At 36.6% G+C, this 23,716-nt stretch overlaps 1 protein-coding gene across 1 annotated transcript in view; it reads left to right on the forward strand.

Annotated features, from left to right (window-relative positions):
* The first annotated feature begins 6,840 nt into the window (after positions 1 to 6,840).
* The window catches only part of col28a2a (collagen, type XXVIII, alpha 2a), a 39,013-nt gene continuing 22,137 nt past the window's right edge, over positions 6,841 to 23,716 (forward strand). Inside the window, exons 1-11 of the mRNA XM_052143252.1 lie at positions 6,841 to 6,969; positions 7,814 to 7,963; positions 11,068 to 11,642; positions 13,609 to 13,629; positions 14,955 to 15,014; positions 19,098 to 19,151; positions 19,954 to 19,998; positions 22,238 to 22,264; positions 22,361 to 22,405; positions 22,524 to 22,568; positions 22,900 to 22,953. Of these exons, the coding sequence (XP_051999212.1) occupies positions 7,825 to 7,963; positions 11,068 to 11,642; positions 13,609 to 13,629; positions 14,955 to 15,014; positions 19,098 to 19,151; positions 19,954 to 19,998; positions 22,238 to 22,264; positions 22,361 to 22,405; positions 22,524 to 22,568; positions 22,900 to 22,953 (1,065 nt within the window). The 5' untranslated portion in view covers positions 6,841 to 6,969; positions 7,814 to 7,824. The remainder of the gene's footprint in view (positions 6,970 to 7,813; positions 7,964 to 11,067; positions 11,643 to 13,608; positions 13,630 to 14,954; positions 15,015 to 19,097; positions 19,152 to 19,953; positions 19,999 to 22,237; positions 22,265 to 22,360; positions 22,406 to 22,523; positions 22,569 to 22,899; positions 22,954 to 23,716) is intronic.

Here is a 23,716-nt window from a genome sequence, read left to right on the forward strand (position 1 = left end):
TCCTGAATCTGGGTGGAGACAGGGGGAGGGAAGAGTGAAAAATAGGGGGGTACTCCCTGTAACAGTGCAGTAGCCCCCAACAAAAAAACAGTCAAATTTAAAAGAGAGGGAAAAGGCCAATGCGGAGTGGCAGTGGGAGAGAGAGAGAAAACACTTACTCGCCGGTTCTCCGATACACCGTAGCTTTGTCCTCGGCCACTCCTCCACCCTCTAATGGATGACAGCCATGCATCCCTGGGCGGATCGGAGGCAGTCCTCCAGCCCCTAGCGGACGGAACACCCTGCTGCGTTCTTGGGGAACAGAAGGGGTCTCCCCCGCCACTGGCAGCGGTTCTACTGCTCCAGGCAGTCGGCAGTGAGCCCCTCCCCGCTCGTAGTCGGTAGTCTCAGACCCCACAGCGTTTCAGCGGGTGTAGGGGTCTCCTCCGCCACTGGCAGCAGCCCTGACCACTCCAGGTGTTCAGTTAGGAGCCCCTTCTTCCCTCGTGGTCGGCGGCCGTTCCTCCGCTTCTAGGCAGCCGGGCTCTTCTGTCCCCCGACAGATGGCCACAGCTGCTCCATTGGGGTGGATGGTAGCGGCGAGAACTCCCCTATGGCGTATCCCTCCTTCTTCCTGGGTTTTGGCACCAGTGTAAAGGGAGTTCAATGGAAAGGAGGAGGCGAGAACTGGCTTGACAATATAAATAATAGTTTAATGAAGAAATAAACCAAAAGACACAAACACACACATAGAACGGACAGCTGCCCGTAAACGTTCTCTCTCTGTCAACCGTCCGCAGTCAACTGTCCGCAATTTTCCCATATCCCTCTCAGAGGCTTGATTAGCCTGATAAGGGACCGGGTGTGCAAAATCACGACATGGCCCCGCCCTCCGCCCGGTCACAGTTGCTACTTCATTTTCCGGTACCCTGACATCAACTCCAAGCGGCATTTTCCATCAGACATCTTTGCATCTATTCAAATGTTTTTACCTTTTCCTGTGTCGCTAATGACGCTAGTGTTGCACAAGCAGCCATGTACACTTGGGTTCTAGTCCTATGGGGACTACGATTGGGGTTTGAGTTAGTGCATATGGCTAATCAAATATGCATTTCTGTTCGACTGTATTACATCATTTTCAACTAAAAACAACTCGCTTTACAACTTGCTTTTGGCGCCCTTCTGTGGACATTATGACCAGAAACTGTAGCTCAGCACTTCCAGCTTCAGACACTGGGGACATTGGTTTGAATTTTGGTAAGCACAGAATGAACTTTCAACCTACTGTTGTCAAATTCACTGTTATAAAGGCAACAAAAAAGAAAAGCAGACCCCATTACACATTAAGCACATACTAAATGCTTGAATTCCAAATTGAAATGTGATGATTCTCCATAAATGACAGTTTCCTACATTTCTCTGGAAAACTCCCACCAGAAAGGCCCTTCACCAGAAACCACACCTTAACAGCTGCGCCTTTACCTACAGTTTCACCTGACAAATCGCTACATTTCACCATTGATTGTTGTTATTAAAGAAGCAACGCTCTGGTGCCATTAAACGGCGCTCCAGCTCTCCTCCTAAGCCTGGAATATCAAACAATGGAAAGTGCACTGCAGTTACGGAGTGCAAGGACATGCCTTTACTTGACTTTTACATTCTTAAGAGAATATTCCATAATTTGTAGCTGAGCTGTACTTTTAAGATTGTCTTGGCGCTTCCTGAGGTTTAGATGATTGCATTGACTTTGATCGGATACTTTTTTGCAAATATAAAACTTTCTATTAGTCAAGTGCTTAGTAATGTGTACAGTGAAGAACTCAGAGATTGTTTTTATAGCTCAGGATGTTTAATAAAGTTTTAATTTATGTTTCATTGAATTATCAACCTAATATCAGATATTTCCTTGAGAGAAATAAAAATAGACACAAAAGAGTCTATGGTTGACATACACAGTATAAATAGTAAGAGTAATGTGGATTGCATTGCTCTGGTCATTTTAAATTAGATGAAAAATGTGTTCAAATTTAGGATAAATCTCCGATTTTGATTGCAGACTTTGGTATCTTGGCAAATCTGAATTTAATTTCCATTTAATCTCGCTGTTTATGTGAAGGAATTATTTAAAAGATCTTATTTAGGATTGTTTTTTCCTAATGGGTTCACTCTTCAGTACCTTAATCAGAAATTCTTAATTTTTAGCTTCTGATAGGTGGCACTGAGTTAGTAAAATGTTGCTTTATTGGAATTAAAACAAAGCATTCCAAGGTGTCAGTCCTGCTCTGACTGTTCATTGCCTGCAGGGTTTGAAAGCAAAATCTTTGTTACCCACAGAACAGCTTAAGTATCGAACATTGGCTTCCACAGTCTACCCTGAACATGCAAACACTTGTATCATACTTGCACTTGGGTCATAGGTCACATACACTCACACCAGGGTCAGAAATTAACCTGGACTGGGGGCAAAAATGTCACCGAAAGTGATAAAAATGCCCCAAATATTTCAAAAAGGGGCCAACAAATCTAGTTACAGCTTTATTGTCTCTGCAGACACCGTAGTGAGCTGTAAGTGTCAGATGTCTTTGTGGAGAAATGTTGTTGATAATATGAAGTGAAATAAAACTAAAATCTATTTCAAAACACTGAAAAAAGAGCAATTACATCATAGCTCAATAGGACAACACAACATTACACAGGTGTTGGGACAAAAAGTAGCAAGGCTACTAACTTAACAGCCCTTTTAGTAACGTGTCATTAGTTCATCTATTTTCACAATAATGTAGCTTTTCCTGTAACAAGCTACATTATCTAACACATAGCGCTGCAGCATCACGACGCGCTACATTTGTCACACTGTATTGCAAACGCAGCAAAGGAACAGAGGGAATAATCAAACACTCTAACCTAAAACGTCATCTCTCTCTCATGTGGTGTGGGAAAATCGAAATCATTTTGGTGAATTGATTCTTTTGGACATGTAAATAAACTTGTTTAAATTTTCTGTAAAGCTGCTTTGAAACGATGTGTGTTGTGAAAAGCACAAAACAAATAAAAATGACTTGACTTAAAATAAACGATTCACTTATATTAAGCGTTGGGACCTCCTATTTATTTTAGCGAGTCAGTTGGTTCAGACGGTTGATGTAAATGAACTAGTTCACATAAATGATTCACTGATTCACTTGTGTTTCGTGCAACCTTTAAGAGAATTTGCCAGAAGCCTCTGGAGCAGATTCACTAAACAGTTGCGCTACTTTTGCACATGGTATTTCAACGCAAATACTTGCGTCATATTCACTAACCAACTGCACTGCATCTTCAATATTTAAAATAAGATATTGTCATTCCTTTCTAAGCAAACACCCCACCTTTCAATGTAAATTAGGCTCATTAAAGATTGTGTTTCATTCACAAAACTCACACAATTTTCCCTACACAATTTACTTCGCGCTATTACCGGTGCAAGTAGGCGGTAAAATGAATCAAAGTGATGCTGTTCAGTCTCGGCAGGGTGGTCTACAGTGGTCTGCGACATCCTCGGCTATATTGCGCTCAGAATCAGAGCGCAAGATCAGAATTGCATGTGCAAATTGTGTTCAGCTGCGATTTTGTGGGTGTGTTTGCGTCATTGCTTGAGCTGCATAATTCCTTTAGTGAATCGGGCACTAAACGAGGGCAGTTAGCGAGTGCAAAAATAGGCACTTTTATAGCGGTTCATTCTTTGTGAATCTATCCCTATGCGTTCTTTTTGACACTGAATATTTAGTTAAATGCTGTGATTATTTAAAATAGGGTATTTTCTATTTTTATTAGAGTACATTAAAGGAATATTCTGGGCGTCTGAGACCACCAATCCAAGCATCTTATCACGTGGCTTGTTGAGCGCGTTACTGCGGAGACGTAGTGCGCATGGAGGCCCATGCTATTCTCTGCGGCATCCACGTACAACTCACCACGCGCCCACCGAGAGCGAGAACCACACATTATAGCGACCACGAGGAGGTTACCCCATGTGACTCTGCCCTCCCTAGCAACTGGGCCAATTTGGTTGCTTAGGAGACCTGGCTGGAGTCACACTTGGCTGGGGAACTCGCAACTCCAGGGGTGGTAGTCAGCGTCAATACTCGCTGAGCTACACAGGCCCCCTGAATATTATTATTATTAAAAATGTAACTCTTTATTAAACACTGGAGTTTTTATAACATTGCGATTGAAACTCAAAAGTTGTGCATTGCAGTGATTTTACCATGGTTAAATGGGTTTTAAGCACGCTGCCTTGCATTGAAATACAGCCACACTTGTGGCGTATTGCTTTATTAGCATATATTAAAATAAACATGATTTTTGAGGACTTTTGCTTTACTATTTCTCATAGCACAGCAGTGACAATTATACTTGACTTGAAAATGTACTTCACATTGTGGTGGTGTTTTAAGCCAGTGCAATACCCTGATGACCAGAAAGAAAGAATGTGACAATACTCCTAAAGAAAAGATATGGGGTCAAGCCCCGATCACCTTGACAACCAACGTAGCATCCTGTGGAATGCCTGGAGATAGCTTAAAGACTTGTAAATCTTACCCCACCCATATTTCCCTTTGTTTGCTTATTCTCATTTATCTTGAGTGTACCATGTGGCATAAAACCCAAGTAAAATCAGTTTCTTCCAGCCTTAAAGGAATAGTTCACCCAACAATACAAATTCTGTAATTACTTACTCACCCTCATGCCACTCTAAACCCTATATGCTGTTTTCAAAGCAATAATCTAAACAAAAATGGCATTATAAGAATCCATGGCTGAAAAACTCTTAAAAACTCTATTATAATTTAGTTTATTTGTAAAGGTTTTTGATATAGAAACCTTTTACAAAATTTAAAGGGTTAGTTCACCCAAAAATGAAAACCCATGATTTACTTACCTTTAAGCCATCCCAGATGTGTAAGACTTTCCTCCTGAAGTGGAGGTTTTTATAAGCACATTTCAGCTCTTTTTGTCTATGCAATGCAAGTCAATGGGTGCCATTAGGCTGATGGTCCAAAAGGCATATTTAGACAGCATAAACGTAATCGACACTACTTCTGTCGATCAATTAATCTCTTCTGAAGTAAACCAATAGGTAAGAAACAAATAGATTATTAAAATTATTAAATTTTTTAATAAAAAAATAAAAAATAACTTTAAAGCGTTGCTTCCGGCCAGCGCTGTATTGCTCTTTGAAATGACCTAACTCTCGTGTGATGTTCGTTCCTTTTTTGTACACAAAGCGCGTGCTTCTGACTTCTGCCTTGAACGCACCATTGCCCTTACGTCACTGATGCATCGACTGCTGGCAGGAAGCGATTTATGAAGTTTCAGTGTATTCATTAATTTTTTACACAAACCTATTTCCTTCAGAACACATTAATTGATCGACTGGATTTGTGTGGATTACTTTTATGCTGCCATCAGTCAGCAGTCTCATACCAATCCATACACGCATTGTATGGACAAAAGGAGCTGGAATGTGCTTGTAAAAATCTTCACTTTAGTTCAGCTGAAGAAGGAAAGTCATACACATCTGGGATGGCTTCAAGTTAAGTGAATCATGAAAGTATTTTCATTTTTGGGTGAACTAACCCTTCAATGTTTAGAATTGTTTTTCAATATATTATTAGTGTATACTATTATACTGTGTATATATATATATATAATTATATTATACTAATATATTATTAGTGTTCACTGTCATTTGCTGCATATTGCGGCGCCATTTTGTTGTCCATTCTTCATAACGCAGCGGCTCATTTTAGCTTATCGCGGCCCATTCAGCACATTTCACCCACTGGCCTGCTCGGGTCTTCCGAAGGCCAGTCCGCCCCTAATCGGCCCCAAAGTGCATCGGCCCACCGGGAAAATGCCCGATTTCCAGTCCAGTCCTGAGTTTAAATTTATTCTGTTCGGTTTCTTCTGTTTCCCTGATCATATGGTTAATTAGGTTAAAAAATGGTTCTTTGAGCCAGAAAAAGAGACAGGAGCAACAGTTTTGGACCAGAGTTTAACTGACATTAACTAAGCTTAATGACTGTTATTCTGTTTGTAGTTTTTTTTTTAATTTTGTAAGAATATATTTGCAGTAAAAGATTTAACCTTGAGCAAAGATCCGCGTCAGTTCTTTACCCAAAAGAAAAAAGAAAAAAGTATTGCTTCCACGGCGTTATTTTTTCTTTGTAAAAATTTCAATGCAACTTTTTTCTATACAATGGCAGTTAATTGTTACATCGGGTGTCAAACTCCAAAATGTATATCAAACAAACAAACATTAAAACAACATAAAAGTAGTCAAAATGACTTGTGCACTATATCAAAACACTCAAATCCCTTTATTGTCACTCAACCATATGCAACAGTGGGAGAAAGTCTTGGGTGCAGTTCCAAGCAGTATGACAATTACATATTCCAAGTCTTCTGAAGCTATATGGTAGCTTTGTGTGAGAAACAGATTGAAAGTTAAATTGTTATTCAGTGATAATCATTGACATGGAATGCATGTTTTGATTTAATAAACGTCAAAACACATTCTTGTATTCAGCATACGGATTTGAAATATTAAGAGGATGAGGAAATATTACTTTTTTGGGCATTTTTGGGTAAACTGTCCCTTAAAATTTGAAATCTGAACATATGGCTTTAAAAAAAGTTTTCGGAAAAGGTATGTGAGAAGTGTCTACCATGTTGCATTATATAGCAGTTAAGTTAATTTTCTCTGATATCTGGGGGGAGAAAGGCAATGCTAAACTTTTTGGTGGGCCCTCCTCCTGGGAGGGGAATGGGTTGTGTCAGCTTCAGACACAGGGCCTGAGGACGTGGTCTACTTCTGTTCATCCAGGCAGGACTACACTTTACTTCAGTGTCTCCCTCACCTACACACAGACTCACACACACTGTACCTGGAACGTGGAGCAGCACACCTGGAGAGATAGCTAGTGGCAAGGGGCTTTGCTGCCAAAGGTGAGTCATTTGTCATTTATTACTTAAAGTTATACAAATCCTGGCCATTTTTTCCACATGCAATAGCAAGCATGCTTCTTTAAATTGTTAAGCTAAACATTTTTATTTGGGTAATTTGGAAAGTAATATGCAGCTTTGAGTTAAACAGGGTTTTATAATAATCATAATCATAATCATAAGATGAGTGAGACTGAGAGATTTGATGTTCCTTAGGGGAACTGCATATAGTTTATAGTATTTTGGTTAATGCTTAAGACCTTATATAAATGGGTAAATTTATTTGCAAATAACATTTTAATAAATATGCATATGAGTGAATTTCACAACCAAAAAGCCCATGTAACAATTCATCTCGAAATCTGAAAATATATTTTGCACAAATAAAATGAAGCATAATTTAGGACCATTACGAGTTTTTGCATTGTGACATTATTTTAATTACAATTAAACACTATTTTCAAATTCATATTACCGAACGTCTTCTTTTCTGTAGTTTTTAAATGTTCATTATTCTCCTCATTATTGCAACACTGTAATCAGTCTAAATCATAAGCAAAACAACAAATACTACCATTATGGATACATTCTTTACATTTTAAATAATACTAATTATCTGCATTACAGTAATGAGAATAATTGTTTTTTTTATTATGGTAATGAGGTTATTTATAGATTGTCATTAAAATAACATTACAATTCCAAATAATCTTAGTGGTCCTAATGGTTTCTTATTTCTTTCTTTTGATGTTGGGCTGAAATATGATGCAGACATGTTCTTGACAGGTTATGCTTACATATGCTTTATGCTTGATTCAATGATCATGTATGTATTATAATTTTGCAGGAGTGCCAACCATGCCTCAAACACTGCGCTGGTTTTTGTTGTGTTTGTGTTTGCTGAGTGTTTGGGCTCAGGAGTTCTATGAGGAAAGAACCGGACCAACACGAGTGAAGACCAGGGGGCAGACTTCAACCCATAAACATGATGGGCAAGGTGGGGGCACCTCTTTGTTGTGTGTCTGCCAAGATCCATGAAACGTTTTTGAATTTTATTTTGCTTTTAATATGCATGACGTGATAAAACTGAATGAATACACCAACCATTCTAGAGCTTTTCTTCGAAAGATGAAAGAAATGCATAAAAGAAATTAGACTGGCTAGGAATTGTTGGTTCGTAATACAGCAGGGTTCTAACGTCCACAAAAATAAAATAAAAAATGTGTAAACAAAATAACATTATGGGCTCTATTTTTGTGAGTGCTATGACCTTGTGCAACGTCTTATCCAATTTTCGTGAGATTTTCATATCTGTGGGTGCATGCGCACAAACTGTGTGTGTATTGTATAGAAATGAAGTGGCACAATGTGCAATTTGCCATTTCAGAAGCACATCTGTTTTCAGGGCAAAGTCCAAACTCAGTTTCTGCATTTGCAGTTTGGAGATTCCACCAGCAGGTGGTAATAAAGTCCTTGTCCAATCTCTGAAAATAAGGTGGATTTTCAAATTATGTCCATGATGATCACTGTTGTAGCAGTTTTATGAAACAAATATTTATGAGATTAGTGTTAAACTATCTTTAGGTCACGGTTTATTTTTCAATGATTATTATAATGTTTATATTTAAATTTGTATTTATGACGTAATTTGTATTGGTATTTTTCCACCTGTTGTCGTAAGTCACTGCAAAAGGGGCCGGTGGAAGAAGTTGGAGAGAGTGAAATGTTTGGATTTGTTATGATTATTTTGACCATTTTGTTATTTTGATTATATTTTCGTTTACATTCAAGTGTAATTTGAATTTAGAAATATTTTTGGTTAAATTTTTTTGGTGTTTAAATAAAATAATTACATTTTTTAAAATCAAAATCGATAAATCAATAAAGTCCGTGCCGATACAATCACTGGTGCTTGACAGGGAATGGACTATATAACAGGACACAGACCGTGGAATAACTACAGAAGAACCTCAGAATTAAATTGCATCTGACCCAGCCCATTAGCGCTTTGCACGTGAAATTTTGCCAAATCCATTTGCGCCTAGACTAAGTGTGAAAATGTCAAAACTTCACAGCCATGCCCACTTACTTTGCATTTATGACTTATGGCATAGTGCTGCTCTTAGCGCTAGCGCTTTTAAAATAGGGCCAATTAAATCAAGTCTAAGTCAATTTGTGACAATGAGCATGTTAATTCCTTTGTACAGATTTTCTTGCTTCCATTGAAGCACACAAGATGTTCAATCTGTTAAAACAGATGTAACATGGATCAGCAGGTTTTGCTAAAACTTGTGGTTGAAAAAACTATTTTGACCCCCACTCAAAATGACATATTGGTTTTATTTAATTTACTTTTGATCAAATGAAGAAATCAAAATGTACCCTATTTACTTTCTTAATATACAATCTTATTTGTCTAATTTAACTTTTTTTTTTTTTACATAATCCGTGCACATTATTCCAAATAAAAATTATTGGCCTTCCAAACAACAGACTCCACATAGTATGTAATGCTCCATTTTCCAATCAATTCCTGATGCATAAAATCAAGTTCCGGCTAACAGTTTTTCTCACTATCTTGTTTCACTCTGAAATATGCCAGACTGTGACGTTTGCGAATGCCATTTCATGTCAACTTTAGTTTGTTCCTGTCACCTGCGTGTATTTTTTATCTTCTTGATATGTCATGTGTACTAATGAGACACCATTAGTGCAATTCATGCTACTAATGGTGAAGAAACATAACAAGTCCATGAACCATAAAAGCTAGTTTAATGCCTAAAAACATGCAATGTCATGTTAAGAAATACCAGACATACTATAGCATTGTATCTAAAGGCCATCTGGCTGAGGATATGTTTCAATGTAGTGATTTTGGAACCCTTAGGCATTCCCCTTCTCTGTTATTCTAACATGATTTATTAATACCTGTATAAGACCTGGTAGACAATTTCTTGTCACCAGTGACATAAAGACTGATGAGCTGATGTGTTGAAAGAAAAATCGGGTGATGAAAGAAAAAAAGACAAAAATGATCACTAGGAGACTAATAGGATCAGTGTTGTTTTTATGAGGCAATATTGACTGTTAATACACAAACAAACTAAATTAGCCTATATTGATCTTTTTTACTGGAATAATTCAGACAGACATAATAGCCATATGCATAATAAGTCTGTAATGAATAATGTAATTAATTATGCTTAGTTTGTCTAAAAACTTATTAATGAAAGACCATGTTGAATTCCTTTGATTTGCAGTTTAGTAAATTCTTCAAATTAGAATTCATAATTCTAGAGTAGTTGAATTTAAAAGAGTTTTTTAGCTTTTAGTCAATATCTGTTAGCATTTAGGCCCTCTATATGTGACGCTCTTGTTCTACCCGCTCCGTACGGAACTCGAACCTAGGTCTCCGGCATGGGAGGTGGGTGCTCTAACAAGGAGGCTAAAGGCTACAGCCTCTAGCATCAGTCGCAAGTGCACCTCTTGAGGACAGAAGAGTGAGGTTTACACACTGTACAGCTATCTACCAGCTGGCTCCCGTTACACCCTCAACCTCACTCCCATCCGGGTCACGGCACCAATGTGATGCTCTTGTTCTGCCCGCTCCGTATGGGACTCGAACCTAGGTCTCCGGCGTGGGAGGCGGGTGCTCTAACAAGGAGGCTAAAGGCTACAACCTCTAGCGTCAGTAGAGTGAGGTTTACACACTGCACATCTACCAGCTGGCTCCCGTTACATTTATGCTAGTGTACACCTAAAAGTTGACAAAATCATCTTTAAGCAAATGTTCCCATAAAACATACCAAAAATACTGATGACTCATCTTGCACTAAGGGGCGTATATAAATTGTAAGAATGAGAATATCCCTCCCCCTAATACCAGCTGACTTCAATAGCAAGTAGCAAATCATGGTTGGGTATTTAAAGTGGATAAAAAGTGACAAGCCCTTCTATATGAAATTGTAAATAATGTATAGAAAATCTGTCAACACAGGACAGAAAACTGCGCTAGTCAAGCAATTTCATGGTGTCTGAAAATTCGGAATATTGCCACTCACTCACCCCTTACCTTATCTCTATTTGTTTCTCTGACATCAGCCATCTTGGATGAAGACTGTGGTCTGGAGTTGGTTTTCCTGCTGGACAGCTCTGAGACGGCCAAAGATAACCACCAACAGGAGAAGCAGTTTACTTTGGACATTATAGAAGGTCTACAGAGCATCCGCTTGGACACAAGTCGCAAACTCAGCTGGAGAGCCGCCCTGCTGCAGTACAGCAGCCATGTCATTGTCGAGCAGACCTTCAAAGAGTGGAAAGGCTCAGAGAACTTCAAGAGCAGCATTGCACCCATGGCCTACATCGGACACGGCACTTACACCACTTACGCCATCACCAACATGACCAAGATATTTCTGGAAGAATCCAGCTCGGACAGCATCAAGATTGCCTTGCTCCTAACAGATGGGTTCTTCCACCCCAGGAACCCTGATATCTTCTCAGCTATGGCTGATGCAAAGAACCAGGGCGTGAAGGTCTTTACGATTGGCATCACCCGTACTGCCAATGAACCAGCCAACATTGCAAGCCTGAGACTGCTGGCCAGTACGCCTGCCACCAAATTCCTTTATAATCTGCAAGACACAAATGTCATGGAAAAAGTCATTATTCAAATTGTAAGTATGATGTTTTTAATATTGTTCTCTAATGTCATCTGTAAAAGTCATTTGCTACAATTCTTACTGAGAAGTTTCTAAAAAGGACTTTTTTTCTAGGCATGCAGTGATATGAACATTTTTGACCGATACCGAATTTAAAAAATATCTATTGGCCGATACCGATATTTTGTCACTTACCATATTTTGTCATCAGATCACTGTTTTGCTCAGGAAATATGTTTTAAAAGCATGCAAAGAGCAGCAAAATCTTTTGTTCTACCAATAAGTAATTTCCATTGAACATGGACTGGATCTGACCAGCCAACACATGACAGGCCAAAATGTTAAATAGAGCCATTGTGAAAGATAAATAGAAGATAAAAAGATAATAAAAAAAGATTCTATAACAATTCTATACTGGTGTAATGCATCATGTAAAATGCCATCCAGATTCATTCAAAGCGTTTGGATGGTTTTACCTCATCATGTATCGGTAAGTGCGGTTTTCAAAAGCGTCAAGTAACAAAGTTTTTTCCTTATTAATGTGAGAATGAGAAAGAATAAATATTGTACATTACATGTTCTTTGGAGTGCCAACCCGTCTACATTCTGTGGCTATTATTATTTCTGGATTGTGCATTTGAATTCAAAGAGTTTTTACAAAGTGTGATGATAATTAATTATAAATGACTGAACCATCGATTTTTCATTTCTGCGTTTTCATGCTTAAACCGATTTGGAGATACATCAGTATATCAGTGCATCCCTACTTTTTACACCAACATCCCACTGGAAAAGCCACCTTAAACCAGTCTATGGTAATTAGCTGGTCTTCCAGCCTGGGCAAGCTGTTTGAAAGAAATGGTGACCAGTTACAAGACTTAAAATATTTACTTTCCATTTATACATAGATTTATCTAACTATTAGTCTATCTAAGCTGGCTGGTCTTAGCTGGCCCTCTGGCTGGTTTCGAGTGGTCAGTCTGGTCTATTTGCTGGTTTTAACAGATTTTTTTATGCACTTATCAGCTATTCAGGCTGGGAGAACAATAACTAAAACCAGTTAAACACCCTGGCCAGGCTCTGAGACCGGCTTAAATCAGCTAAGAACAACAAAACATCTAAGACTGGCTTAAGGATGTTTTTTCCCCCTCAGGGTTTTAACCTTAAATCTTGATGTTAAATAAAATATTAACGGTTTACAATGAGGTTCCATTTGTAACATTAGTTAACATGAACCAACAATGAACAATACTTTTACAGCATTTATTAATCTTAGTTAATGTTAATTAAAACATACTAAGACATTTTTAAAATCAAAAGTTGTATATGTTAACATTAGTTAAAGCATTGTGAACTAACAATGAACTAACAATGAACTTGTACTTTTCTTAAATAACATTAACATAAATGCTGTAAAAATGTATTGTTCATAGTTAGTTCATGGTAAATAAAGCATTAATTAATGTTAACTAATGTAACCTTATTGTAAAGTGTTGCCAATAAAATAAAGTTACACTACCCAAATAACTGGACCTCTGGTGGTTAACTATCAGCCTATCTACACTTCATAATGAGAGTAAACACCTCCTGTTGTGGTATTTCCTGGCATTCATCTGGGTATGAATCTTTGTATAATCCACAAATCTTTGTTTTCATTCCCTTCTGTTGTTATACTGTTAAATTAATATATATATATCAAACATGTTTTGTTTTTCTGGGTTTGTGCCGGTTATAAGCAGAAAGTCTATAATTCCAGTGTAAAGCAGGACTCAGCATGTTAAATGCTAGTGTTTCATTTAGTCAAATTTAGAGCTCGGGGGAGATTTGCACAATTCATAGCCTGACATTAACTATTTCTCCAAACTGCACAAATGAAAACCTTTTGAAATAGCAACACTTATAATTACAGGTACAATATACCAGCTAAAGTGTAAGTAGAGTCTAATTTGTTTGTTGTGTTACATGTGTTACATCTACACAGGCTCAACTGGCAAACGATGGGGTAAGTGCACACATTTAACATCTTTTAATTGAAATAACATAGACTACTGCAGTGTTGGGGAATAGCAAGCTAAGCTTAAGTAGTTAAAGCTAACTAAGACACTACTTCCTTCATTACATTATCCATTAGGGTGACTGATAGATTCATTCTACAGTAGCAGTAGTAAATAGATTCGTTCAAATGGTTTGTGAAATGCACTGATTGAAAATTCTCGATTTTCTCAAGCAGACATCCACAACTCAGCATTTAGGCTAGTAACTGAGCAAACTAAGGTAATAATTAAAAACACACTAATGAACTGTAATTTTTCACATATGAAGCCATGAAAAGTCTGATTCATCATAGCAGTAAATAGGTTTGTTCGGATGGTTCATGTAAATGAAATGAACTGAATAAAAAACAATTCACTGATTCATTCTCTATGCTGCACTCTAAGCTTAAAATTATGGAGCCCCTTAAAGGACAGAGCAGGATTTATTTTTTCTGAAAAAGTTTTGCGCTCCCTCGCAATACATTTATCACGGTTTTACTACAGTAACCATATTTTAACCACAATATTAGTAGTGAAACATAATACAGGTAAACGTAAACTATGGTAAAACAAATCTTAATTTTGTGGTTATTACGGTTTTATTATACAACTATCATAGTTTAATTCTGGTTTTAGTATAGTGATATTGTAGACTGTAGTATGTTTTTATTTTTGGGCACCATAGAATTTGTAGTAAAACCATAATAATATCACATAATTAGGACTTTTATTCCAATAGTTTTCATTTTCCTGTATTATTACTATGCTTTTACTATGAACATCAAAGTAAAAATATGATTACTATAGTAAATCAATGGTAAATGTATTGCGAAAGAACGTAAATCTTATAGCGAGGGCACACAAAAGTTACTGTGAGGTAATGCAAATTATTGCAAAGGCACGCAAAACATATTGCAAGGGCATGATTAACTAAGCGAGTGAATTGAGGTAATAATTAAAGACACCTTTCTAAGTTGCCTTCTAAATTTCTCTCATATAGCATTGGAAAGTCTGATTCATTTCAATGAAGAGGATAATTCGGACAGTTCACGTAAAAGAAATTAACCGATTCAAAAACTATTCATCAATTCAATTCTTTCTTATAGATATGTATAGGATTGTTTTGGCTCCTTAAGTAGCCTCAACGTTCAATGCTACTTTTTGGTAGTAGCTGAACTACTTTTTAAAAGAGTAGCTTGAATGTAATTTAACTACTTACGTAGCTTCCCCAACATTGCCTCATTGAGACACAATAAACATTTTTTCATTTTCACCCATTTCTCAATATTTAAAGTGTCCTCTGGCCCAGAAGTGTGCGTGTGAAAAGGGTGAAAGAGGACCCATTGGCCAAGCGGTAAGTATTTTCTCTTTTAGCTTCCTGCAACATGCAACCTTGTTTCCACGCAAGCCCAGAGGCACATTTTTCAGTGTTTAAGAGGTACAGATTTCTTTGAGGTATGTCAACAGTGGGAAGAGACTGACGATTCTGTCATTTTGGATAACTGCTTTGCTTACTAAGAGTCGGGATAATTACCGTCTTTGTCAGGACCCCTCAGTACTACCTTTGGGGGAAAACACAAAATAAAATTCCTGAAAATAAGCCTCCTTCATGTTTAGTCTGTAGAATGTGACATATATGAAGAGTAAGTAATTGTATGTTATGACTGACAACTTTGACTTCCAAACATCTAGACACAGGGTCGAAAAATAAAGGTGCTCTAAGCCCTTTTTATTTTTTTAACACACCTAAAATGTCCCAACAACCTGACAGATATCACAAAAAAGGATCCTGAGAAATCCCACCTGTCCCCTTCAGCACTACGCCACATAAATCAGGACAATCGCCATAGGTAGGGCAGCCACCTGTTCCATCTTAGCCAGGATGTCCAACATTTTGGCCGAAATTAAGATGTGCCGGCTAATACGAGACAGTTGGCTGCTCTACCCTAGGCCTTTGGTTAATAAATAACTCTCCCCTTCACTGATCAGCAAACACAAATCTGATTTAGGGAATTAAAACAGATTAAAGTAAACTATAGTTAGAGTCTAATCTTCTGGTCCAGCGATAGAGGATCCATGTCAGTCAGACAGGACTGGGTGGATCGTGCTGAGTGAGTTATTCCCTGGTGTACAGCCTGACCGTCATTATCCAGGTGCTTTCACCTCATGGAGATTCCTTACATTCTCATGGCTATAAATTACAGGCTTCAGTAATTGCTCTCATTAGTTTAACGTTCTCTCGCCTGCACTTGTGCCATAAGTGACAGAAGTAGTTAGTGCTAACCAGGTGCTATATACAGTAGCTGACTGACCGCCTACTACTAATGTAATATTTGTGTGTTAGTATTTTGGGGCTTAAATCCTGGGGAAGTAGTATGGATGCATAAATAAAACCCATGGACACTGATGAGTTCTTTCTCAATGGACCCTTTTCACAGATTGTGATGACGCGTTTCCGCCGTATTTAACAGTTTAAATCGAGCAAACTGTTTTATATTTGCAATTTTTTTTTACTATTTAGTGTACATTTTTACTATTATACTTTGCATTATATTACCCTGCAATAAGTTTAAAAAAACGAGTTCCGAACTCTCCAAAACAGCACCACACTTCAAAATAAAAGTCCTTTTCAAAATACTATGGAATGTGTCAATAAATGAAAAAAAAAAAAAAATCATAAAACTTTACTTATATTTACTAATATGAGTGCTGTCAAAATGAATGTGTTAATGCATGCAATTAATTTAAATGATTTAATGCTAAAAATTTTGTGACACCATTAGTGCCTTTACCAATTTGATATTAGATCCTGAAATTATATTCAGCTCCGTGTGAGTTCTAAACATAGGTTGGAATAGGGCAGAAACTTTGCAATGTGTCAGGGGCAGTGGGAGGGTTACTTTTAAAATGTATTTCACTACAGATTACAGAATGCATGCTGTAAAATGTAATTTGTAACATATTTCGTGAGATTACTCAAGGTCAGTAAAGTAGTTTTGACTCTAAACAAGTTCATAAAAGTTAAAAATAAAAAAAAGCCTAAATATCTCATGCAGTGATGCTCCTAATACAAGATAAATTGGGCCTGTTTAGGTCAGCGAGTATTGACACTGACTATCACCCCTGGAGTCTTGAGTTCAAATCCAGGGTGTGCTGAGTGACTCCAGCCAGGTCTCCTAAGCAACCACATTTTCCCGGTTGTTAGGGAGGGTACAGTCACATGGGGTAACCTCCTTGTGGTCACGATTAATGGTTCTCACTCTCAATGGGATGCGTTTAAGTTGTGCACGTATCGCGGCGAGTAGCATGAGCCTCCACATGCTGTGAGTCTCCGCGGTGTCATGCACAACGAGCCACGTCATAAAATGTGCGGGTTGACGGTCTCAGAAACGGAAGCAACTGAGACTTGTCCTCCGCCACCCAGATTGAGGTGAGTAATCGTACCACCACGAGGACCTACTAAGTAGTGGGAATTGGGCATTCCATATTGGAAGAAAAGAGGATTAAAAAAACAAGATAAATTAGATGTATCTTGTTTTAAGGATTTAAAATGTTTTACTTCTATTAACTAATAAAATGTTTTGTAAAATGTTTTTGAATATGCAGTCTCATTACATGCATTCCATTACTCCCTAAACCTTATCAGGAGATTTACACTGACATTCAGGATATGGATGGAGGCTCTGTTAAATTACAGAGAATGTCATTATTATTAATGATTTTCATCTACTGATACACAAATCATGGCTAGTATTAACAGTGATTGTATCTGCACTCACTTCACTTCTACCGGTCGACATTGATTTTGAAAAATGTAATTATTTTATTGAAACATGAAAAAAATGTTACCAAAAATATTTCTAAATTCAAATTATACTTCAAATGAAAGGAAAATATAATCATAATAATGAAGTGGTAAAAAAAAATCATACCAAATTCAAACATTTTACTCTCTCCTTCGTCCACCGGCCCCATTTGCAGTGACTTAAACACAATAATAATAATAATAATAATAATAATAGTAATAATAATGGTAAAATAAAACCATGAACTCTATAAAATGTAACACAAATCTCAAACTTCTTTGATTCAACAAACGTTGATGTTCTGTACTCTTAGAGTTTGGACATGAATTTACCATCTGCTAGTGAAATCTCCAAACTGCAAATGCAGGAACTGAATTTGGACATTGCGCTGAGTTAAGTGGTTGTATTGGACGTCTTAGCGCAATAACCAAATTCTTAGAAAAATAGCAAATTGCACCACTTTGCGCCACTTCATTTACATTCAATGCACCCACTGTTTGCGCTTCTACACCCACAGTAGGGCAACCACCCCTACCAACACCTCTCGCAAAAACTGGATCAGACTGCGATTTGCGCGATCAAAAAATATTGCCCGAAATATCAATACGTGGACAGTGTCTGCCCTAAAAGCAAAACAAGGTATTCTTTGCAAGTGCTTTTCATGTAGAGTTCAAAGCGCTGTGAATCATATAAATGTGGCTTCACGATTGCTGTAGCAAAGTGAATAGCCATGATTAATATTGTGTAGGATGAGGGTTTACGAGATTTAATGCCTATTACAATGAAAACACCAACTGTGGGGACTCAATGATGGTTCTTTCAATTAGTCCCATTTTTGATTTTGAGAACCGTTTAATGTTATTTGAATTGCTGCTATTTTTATGCATTTCTATCTATAAACTGTGGAATTCTTTGTTTGGAAAATGTTAATGGACATTATGATTATATATATACAGCAGGAACTAAATGCATTTTGACAGGAAATGAAGAATAAACAGAGTCAAATTTCAGCACTTTTCAAATCTGTGATTTATCACGATTAACTATACAAAAATCATGCTATTAATCGCTATGAAATATTTTAATCGTCTGACAGCACTACTTAATATATTTGACTTACACTAAGTTAAAGTTGCAGTGGTACTAGCTTAAAGGTGATATGTATTGTTTCTCACCAAACGTAATTGCAAAAATAATCATTGTTTTCAGAGAGGTTTCCTGAACATTCACAGTCTAAAAAGCTTTTCCAGTAACATGTACTTTTTTTGTTTTTACCTTTTTCATCTCTTAAAAAAGTTAGTAGCTTCTAGAGTAGCTAACTACTTATTTATATGTGTAGCTTGACTGTAGTTAAACCTCTTTCACTGTTTGACTATCTCTAAAAGGTTTAAGGGATTTTTATTGGCACACTGTTGCTAGGTTAGAAACACAAACACACTTGTCATCCAATAGTTCAGGCTGCTCTAACTCATTCTCAACTGATTTGTAATAATTCAAAAAAATTCAATGCAGACACTGCAGGCAAACCGCTACATATCGGACGTATGAGGTTGTTCACTTTTTTCACTCATTGAACAAAAGTTGTGAATGGAATTGACACTGTTACTCATTTTGTCCTATTACCCCCGCAGGGAAAGAAGGGTCGCCCAGGTGAGGATGGGGCCCCTGGCGTGAAAGGTCAAAAGGTCAGCACTTTGTCTTTATTACTGCCATCTATATGTCACTATTTCTGGTGGGTGTCTGCCTTTCTGCATGTACACGGAAAATGAGAGTGGAAAGCTAATGGCTATTTGAATAGTTCTTGGATTGCCTCACTCTTTCTCAAATTCAGCAATTCATAACCCAACAGATGTATTAACATCAAAAGTCACTTCTGTAATTCTGTTTTGATAATAGAGATAGACAGTTATATCGCCAGGCTGATTAATCAGACAATATTTTCGACATTTTTACATTATTGGATTGTGAATATAACCATGCCTACTTTTTCTAATGATTTTTCAGTAAATATTGCGTTAAATAAGTGTTAATTTTTTGCAGATATTTTGTGTACATCCATTTGCTGTTATTAATATTATGCACAGTGGCCCCAAAAAGCATTCAGAAACTTCAGCCACACTTACAAATGTATCAATGTCTTTGCATATGACAAAATATTCAGTCCATTATCTTTCCATTGAAGATATATATCACAAGCCCAAAGGTTTGTTAGGTTTCAAATGATATAACAATAGCTATATTGTTAAAAAAAAAAAAACTAAATATCCACATTTAATGATCTACCTTTGGTTACTCTGCTAGGACATATGTGATAACTTGAGTGGAGCTGACTTTATTCTGTACGTTTACTAAAAATCACCTTGAGAGTAGTTTGTTAAAGAGAAGTGAAGTTAGTTCTGAGAAAAATTCTAGCATAATAATTCGGTAATCTAAAAACCCGTAATGGTCGACCACTACTTGATAACAATTGTATTGTCCTCTTGTTAGGGTGAAGCTGGATTGAGTGGACTTGCTGGTCGTGAGGGCACTGAGGTGAGTGACTGGAAAATAAATCAGTGAATGATCATCACTTTGATCTTTGAAAATCACTTTCTTTGAAGCACATATTTATAATGTATTGTAATGGTATTATAATGCATTGTTTTAATGTCCCATAATACACCTTATCATCAATAATTGCAACCACAATTATAATACATTATTATACTTATCTATCATATTTATACCTTACAGAGTATAATGCATTATAACATGACTAACATCAAGTTTTTATCTGCAGAATTTATAATATATATATTTATATATATATTAGGTATGATTTAACTGTTATATTGTGTTCCAGTCATTTTTTCCTTCTGAACTGTTGTTAATATCATCTGGTATTATTTTGTTCACACAGGGCATCTGAATACACAATTTTTTTTTTAGATAATTTTCATAAAATTTGATTGGTTTTATTTCACTTTGTTACACCTGTGCTGTTCCCGGTCTAAAGTGACCGACCTTTGGAAATGAATGGATTAGACTACAAAATACAGAAATATTAAGTGTTCACAACATATTATTATGTGTTTTGGCTGGTTTGAATCAGGATAGTCTGCTGTAAGTTACAATATGCCATTGTCTATGTTATATGTATGCTTCAGGAAGAAATAAGGAAAAACGTGACAAAAGACACTCCTGTTTATTATATTTGTGTGTGTCAGTGGAAATTTCATACACTAAAACTCCCTGCAGTTTGGCTTCTGAGTGAAATAACTTTGCTCATTGCATTTTACTAATTAAGACCTTTCCAACGATATACAACACATGACTATCTCATCTTTTCTATGTTTTAACCATCTCTGAATGCCCCCAACACTAGCCTGGAATAAGTTCAGTTCAATTAATCCTTCTATCAATAATAATATATATTTTTTAAATATGTTAAAAAAAGAAGTACAAAATTACTCAAAAAGAAGTTGACAAAACGTCTAATATCTAGAGATAATATATGCAATATTAGAGATTGAGATTGAGAGAATATTAGAGTGATCTTAGTGGGCCGGTGATATGTGACCGGCTACACAAATGTTGTTAGCACAAACAAACACAGCACAATGGTTAAGTAAAGTCAAAAAAGCAAGTTTATTTATAAACATCCACAAGATATTTTTAAGTGGTTATAAGAAGCTTGTAAAATGGTTATTATATATGTTTCATATACTGTATTTGCAATCTTTATCATATATTTTCATTAGGCCTATATACTGTACAGTGTATATATATATATATATATGTATATATATATATTCAACTTAAATTACACCCTGTTGGGCAACATTACATGGTACAAAACATTACTTAATGTCTCAAAATGTATATTGAGAACGTGTGTTCCTTTGTATTTCTGTTATATTAGCTTGTAATGTATTGTATGCCACAAGTTTATGATATGGCTGTTGATATGGCCAAAGAAATTGCTTTTGTAATTTAATGGTAAAAGATCACAAAGCCTAATGGTTGTTGACTCTTTGCTGATTTTGTATGACAGCACTTTAGATTAGATTAGATTCAACTTTATTGACATTGTGCAAAATACAAGTACAGAGCCAATGAAATGCAGTATACGATACTTAACATACTGTATACTGTATAATTACATTATAACGTGTGCAGAAAAATGTGGATGTTGATTCTCTCTATACGGTATCTATTTAAGGTAGAACTATGAATAGATTAAATATTTTAATGTATATAAATGTTAAATTATTTATGAGATGTTCTAACATATTATAATGTGTATTATGAGACAATATGAAGGCATTACTGTATATTGTGTTTATATTTCCAGTAACACTTAACAAAAAGTTTGTATTTGTTAACATTAGTTAACGTGAACTAACAATGATCTTTACATTTTTAGCACTTACTAATCTTTAATGTTAATGTCAGCATATACTAATACAATTTTATATATAAAAGTTCAAATGAGTTAATGCATTATGAACGAACACGAACTAACAATGAACAACTGTATATTTATAAATAAACATTAACCAAGATTTATGAATGCTGTAACAGAATATTGTCCATTCTTAGTTCATGACCAACCTTATTGTAAAGTGTTACCATAATTCCTTTACAATGCATTAGAAAGATGGGCTTCATAGAAAGTGTTACCAATAAATCTACTTATTCTGTGCTACACGAATAACTGAAAACGGATTTGCAAGATATAAAGAGGAGATATTTCTAAATTTGTTTCCCTGTGTTCCTTTTTTGTTGTCAGGGGAAACCAGGTCACCAAGGAGAGAAGGTTCTGAATTCATGCACATAATTTATTTCTTTTAAACCACACAATCATATGAGTTACAACAAGTTATGTGTATGTTCTTCTCTTGTTTGTCTACAGGGTGAAAGAGGAGAGTGTGGTACTCCAGGAATCAAAGGAGACAGGGTGTGTGAATCTTCAAATGTTATTCTGCACTCCTCGAATTAGTGGTGAACACAATAATACGGTACACAACCAAGATGTTTAATAATTCCATACCACTATTTGTCATCATTTATGATAGGGTCCTGAGGGTCCAGTTGGTACTCAAGGGTCCAGAGGTCTGCAGGTGGGTGTGAATATATTTATTTCAAATGCATTGCCATTGATAAAAGTGTAGTCCATATGCATAAATGTAAATGTATTTAATTAAGTGTTAAAGGGGCAGTTCAAGCAAAAATGTAAATCCTGTAACCATTTTCCACTCACACTCATGTTCTTCCAACTCTGTATGACTTTCTTTCCAATGGAAGCTATTAACTTTCATGGCATCATTCACTGGAAGTGTATTTTCAAATCCGAAGCTACAATGGATAATGTTAATCCTAGATGCATCATACGATATTATCATAAATGTTCATGTTGGTGGACACTGTAACATACTATTTAATTTCTCCCAGGGTTTACCCGGACCTCAAGGTGACATCGGACCAGAGGGGCCACTGGGAAAGAAGGTCTGTGGCTTGTAATTCTGTAATTCTGTAGATTTCAGCTCATTGCGTTTAACGTGCACACCTGGCAAAGTTTCACTCTTACCCATGAATTAAGAAACTATAATTTCTTTAATAACCCGTTAACATTGTTGCAAGAGAATTGTCATTCACATCCATTTTCCACTGAACTGTGCACTCAGAAACTGGGAAAACATTGGCTGTGCTCGATATGGAATACTAGCTAAATACTTACTTTGCATTTTAGTTCAAGTATGTCTTTTTCAGGCTGGGCTCACAAAAGGGGAGGTTAACATGTTTAAACTTGTTCTGGATTTTTTACAGATACCAGTAGAGAGGCCTCCTGCTCTGCCAGTAGTTTCCCCTTGTTTAATTTTACTTCAGGAAGCATTTAGAGAGGTTTTAACAGCTCTGCAGATGCCCCCACATGCCAGGGAACCTTTTTACAGACTTTAACTACCAGCATAAAGTCTGGTCCACTTTGCAGCTCATTCTGGCCTAGAACCGCCACTTAGACAGGAAGAGACTGTCTGACTGACATGTAAAGCGTCCAACAGTTTGTTAATTTTTACATGATGTTCATAGGCAGGTTTATCTGAAATAGATTATACTACAACAACAGACCAATGTGGGTGGAAAAATATTCAAATAATGGCACTGCAGGCTCAGATGTGACTGAACAAATGTAGAAAATCTGTATAGACTTGATCAGAATTTCTGTCATCCAAAAGTTATGAGTACTGATTGTTTCACAAACAAAACTCAA

The sequence above is a fragment of the Xyrauchen texanus genome, chromosome 14 (assembly GCF_025860055.1).
Source record: "Xyrauchen texanus isolate HMW12.3.18 chromosome 14, RBS_HiC_50CHRs, whole genome shotgun sequence".
NCBI classification, from domain to species: Eukaryota; Metazoa; Chordata; class Actinopteri; order Cypriniformes; family Catostomidae; genus Xyrauchen; species Xyrauchen texanus.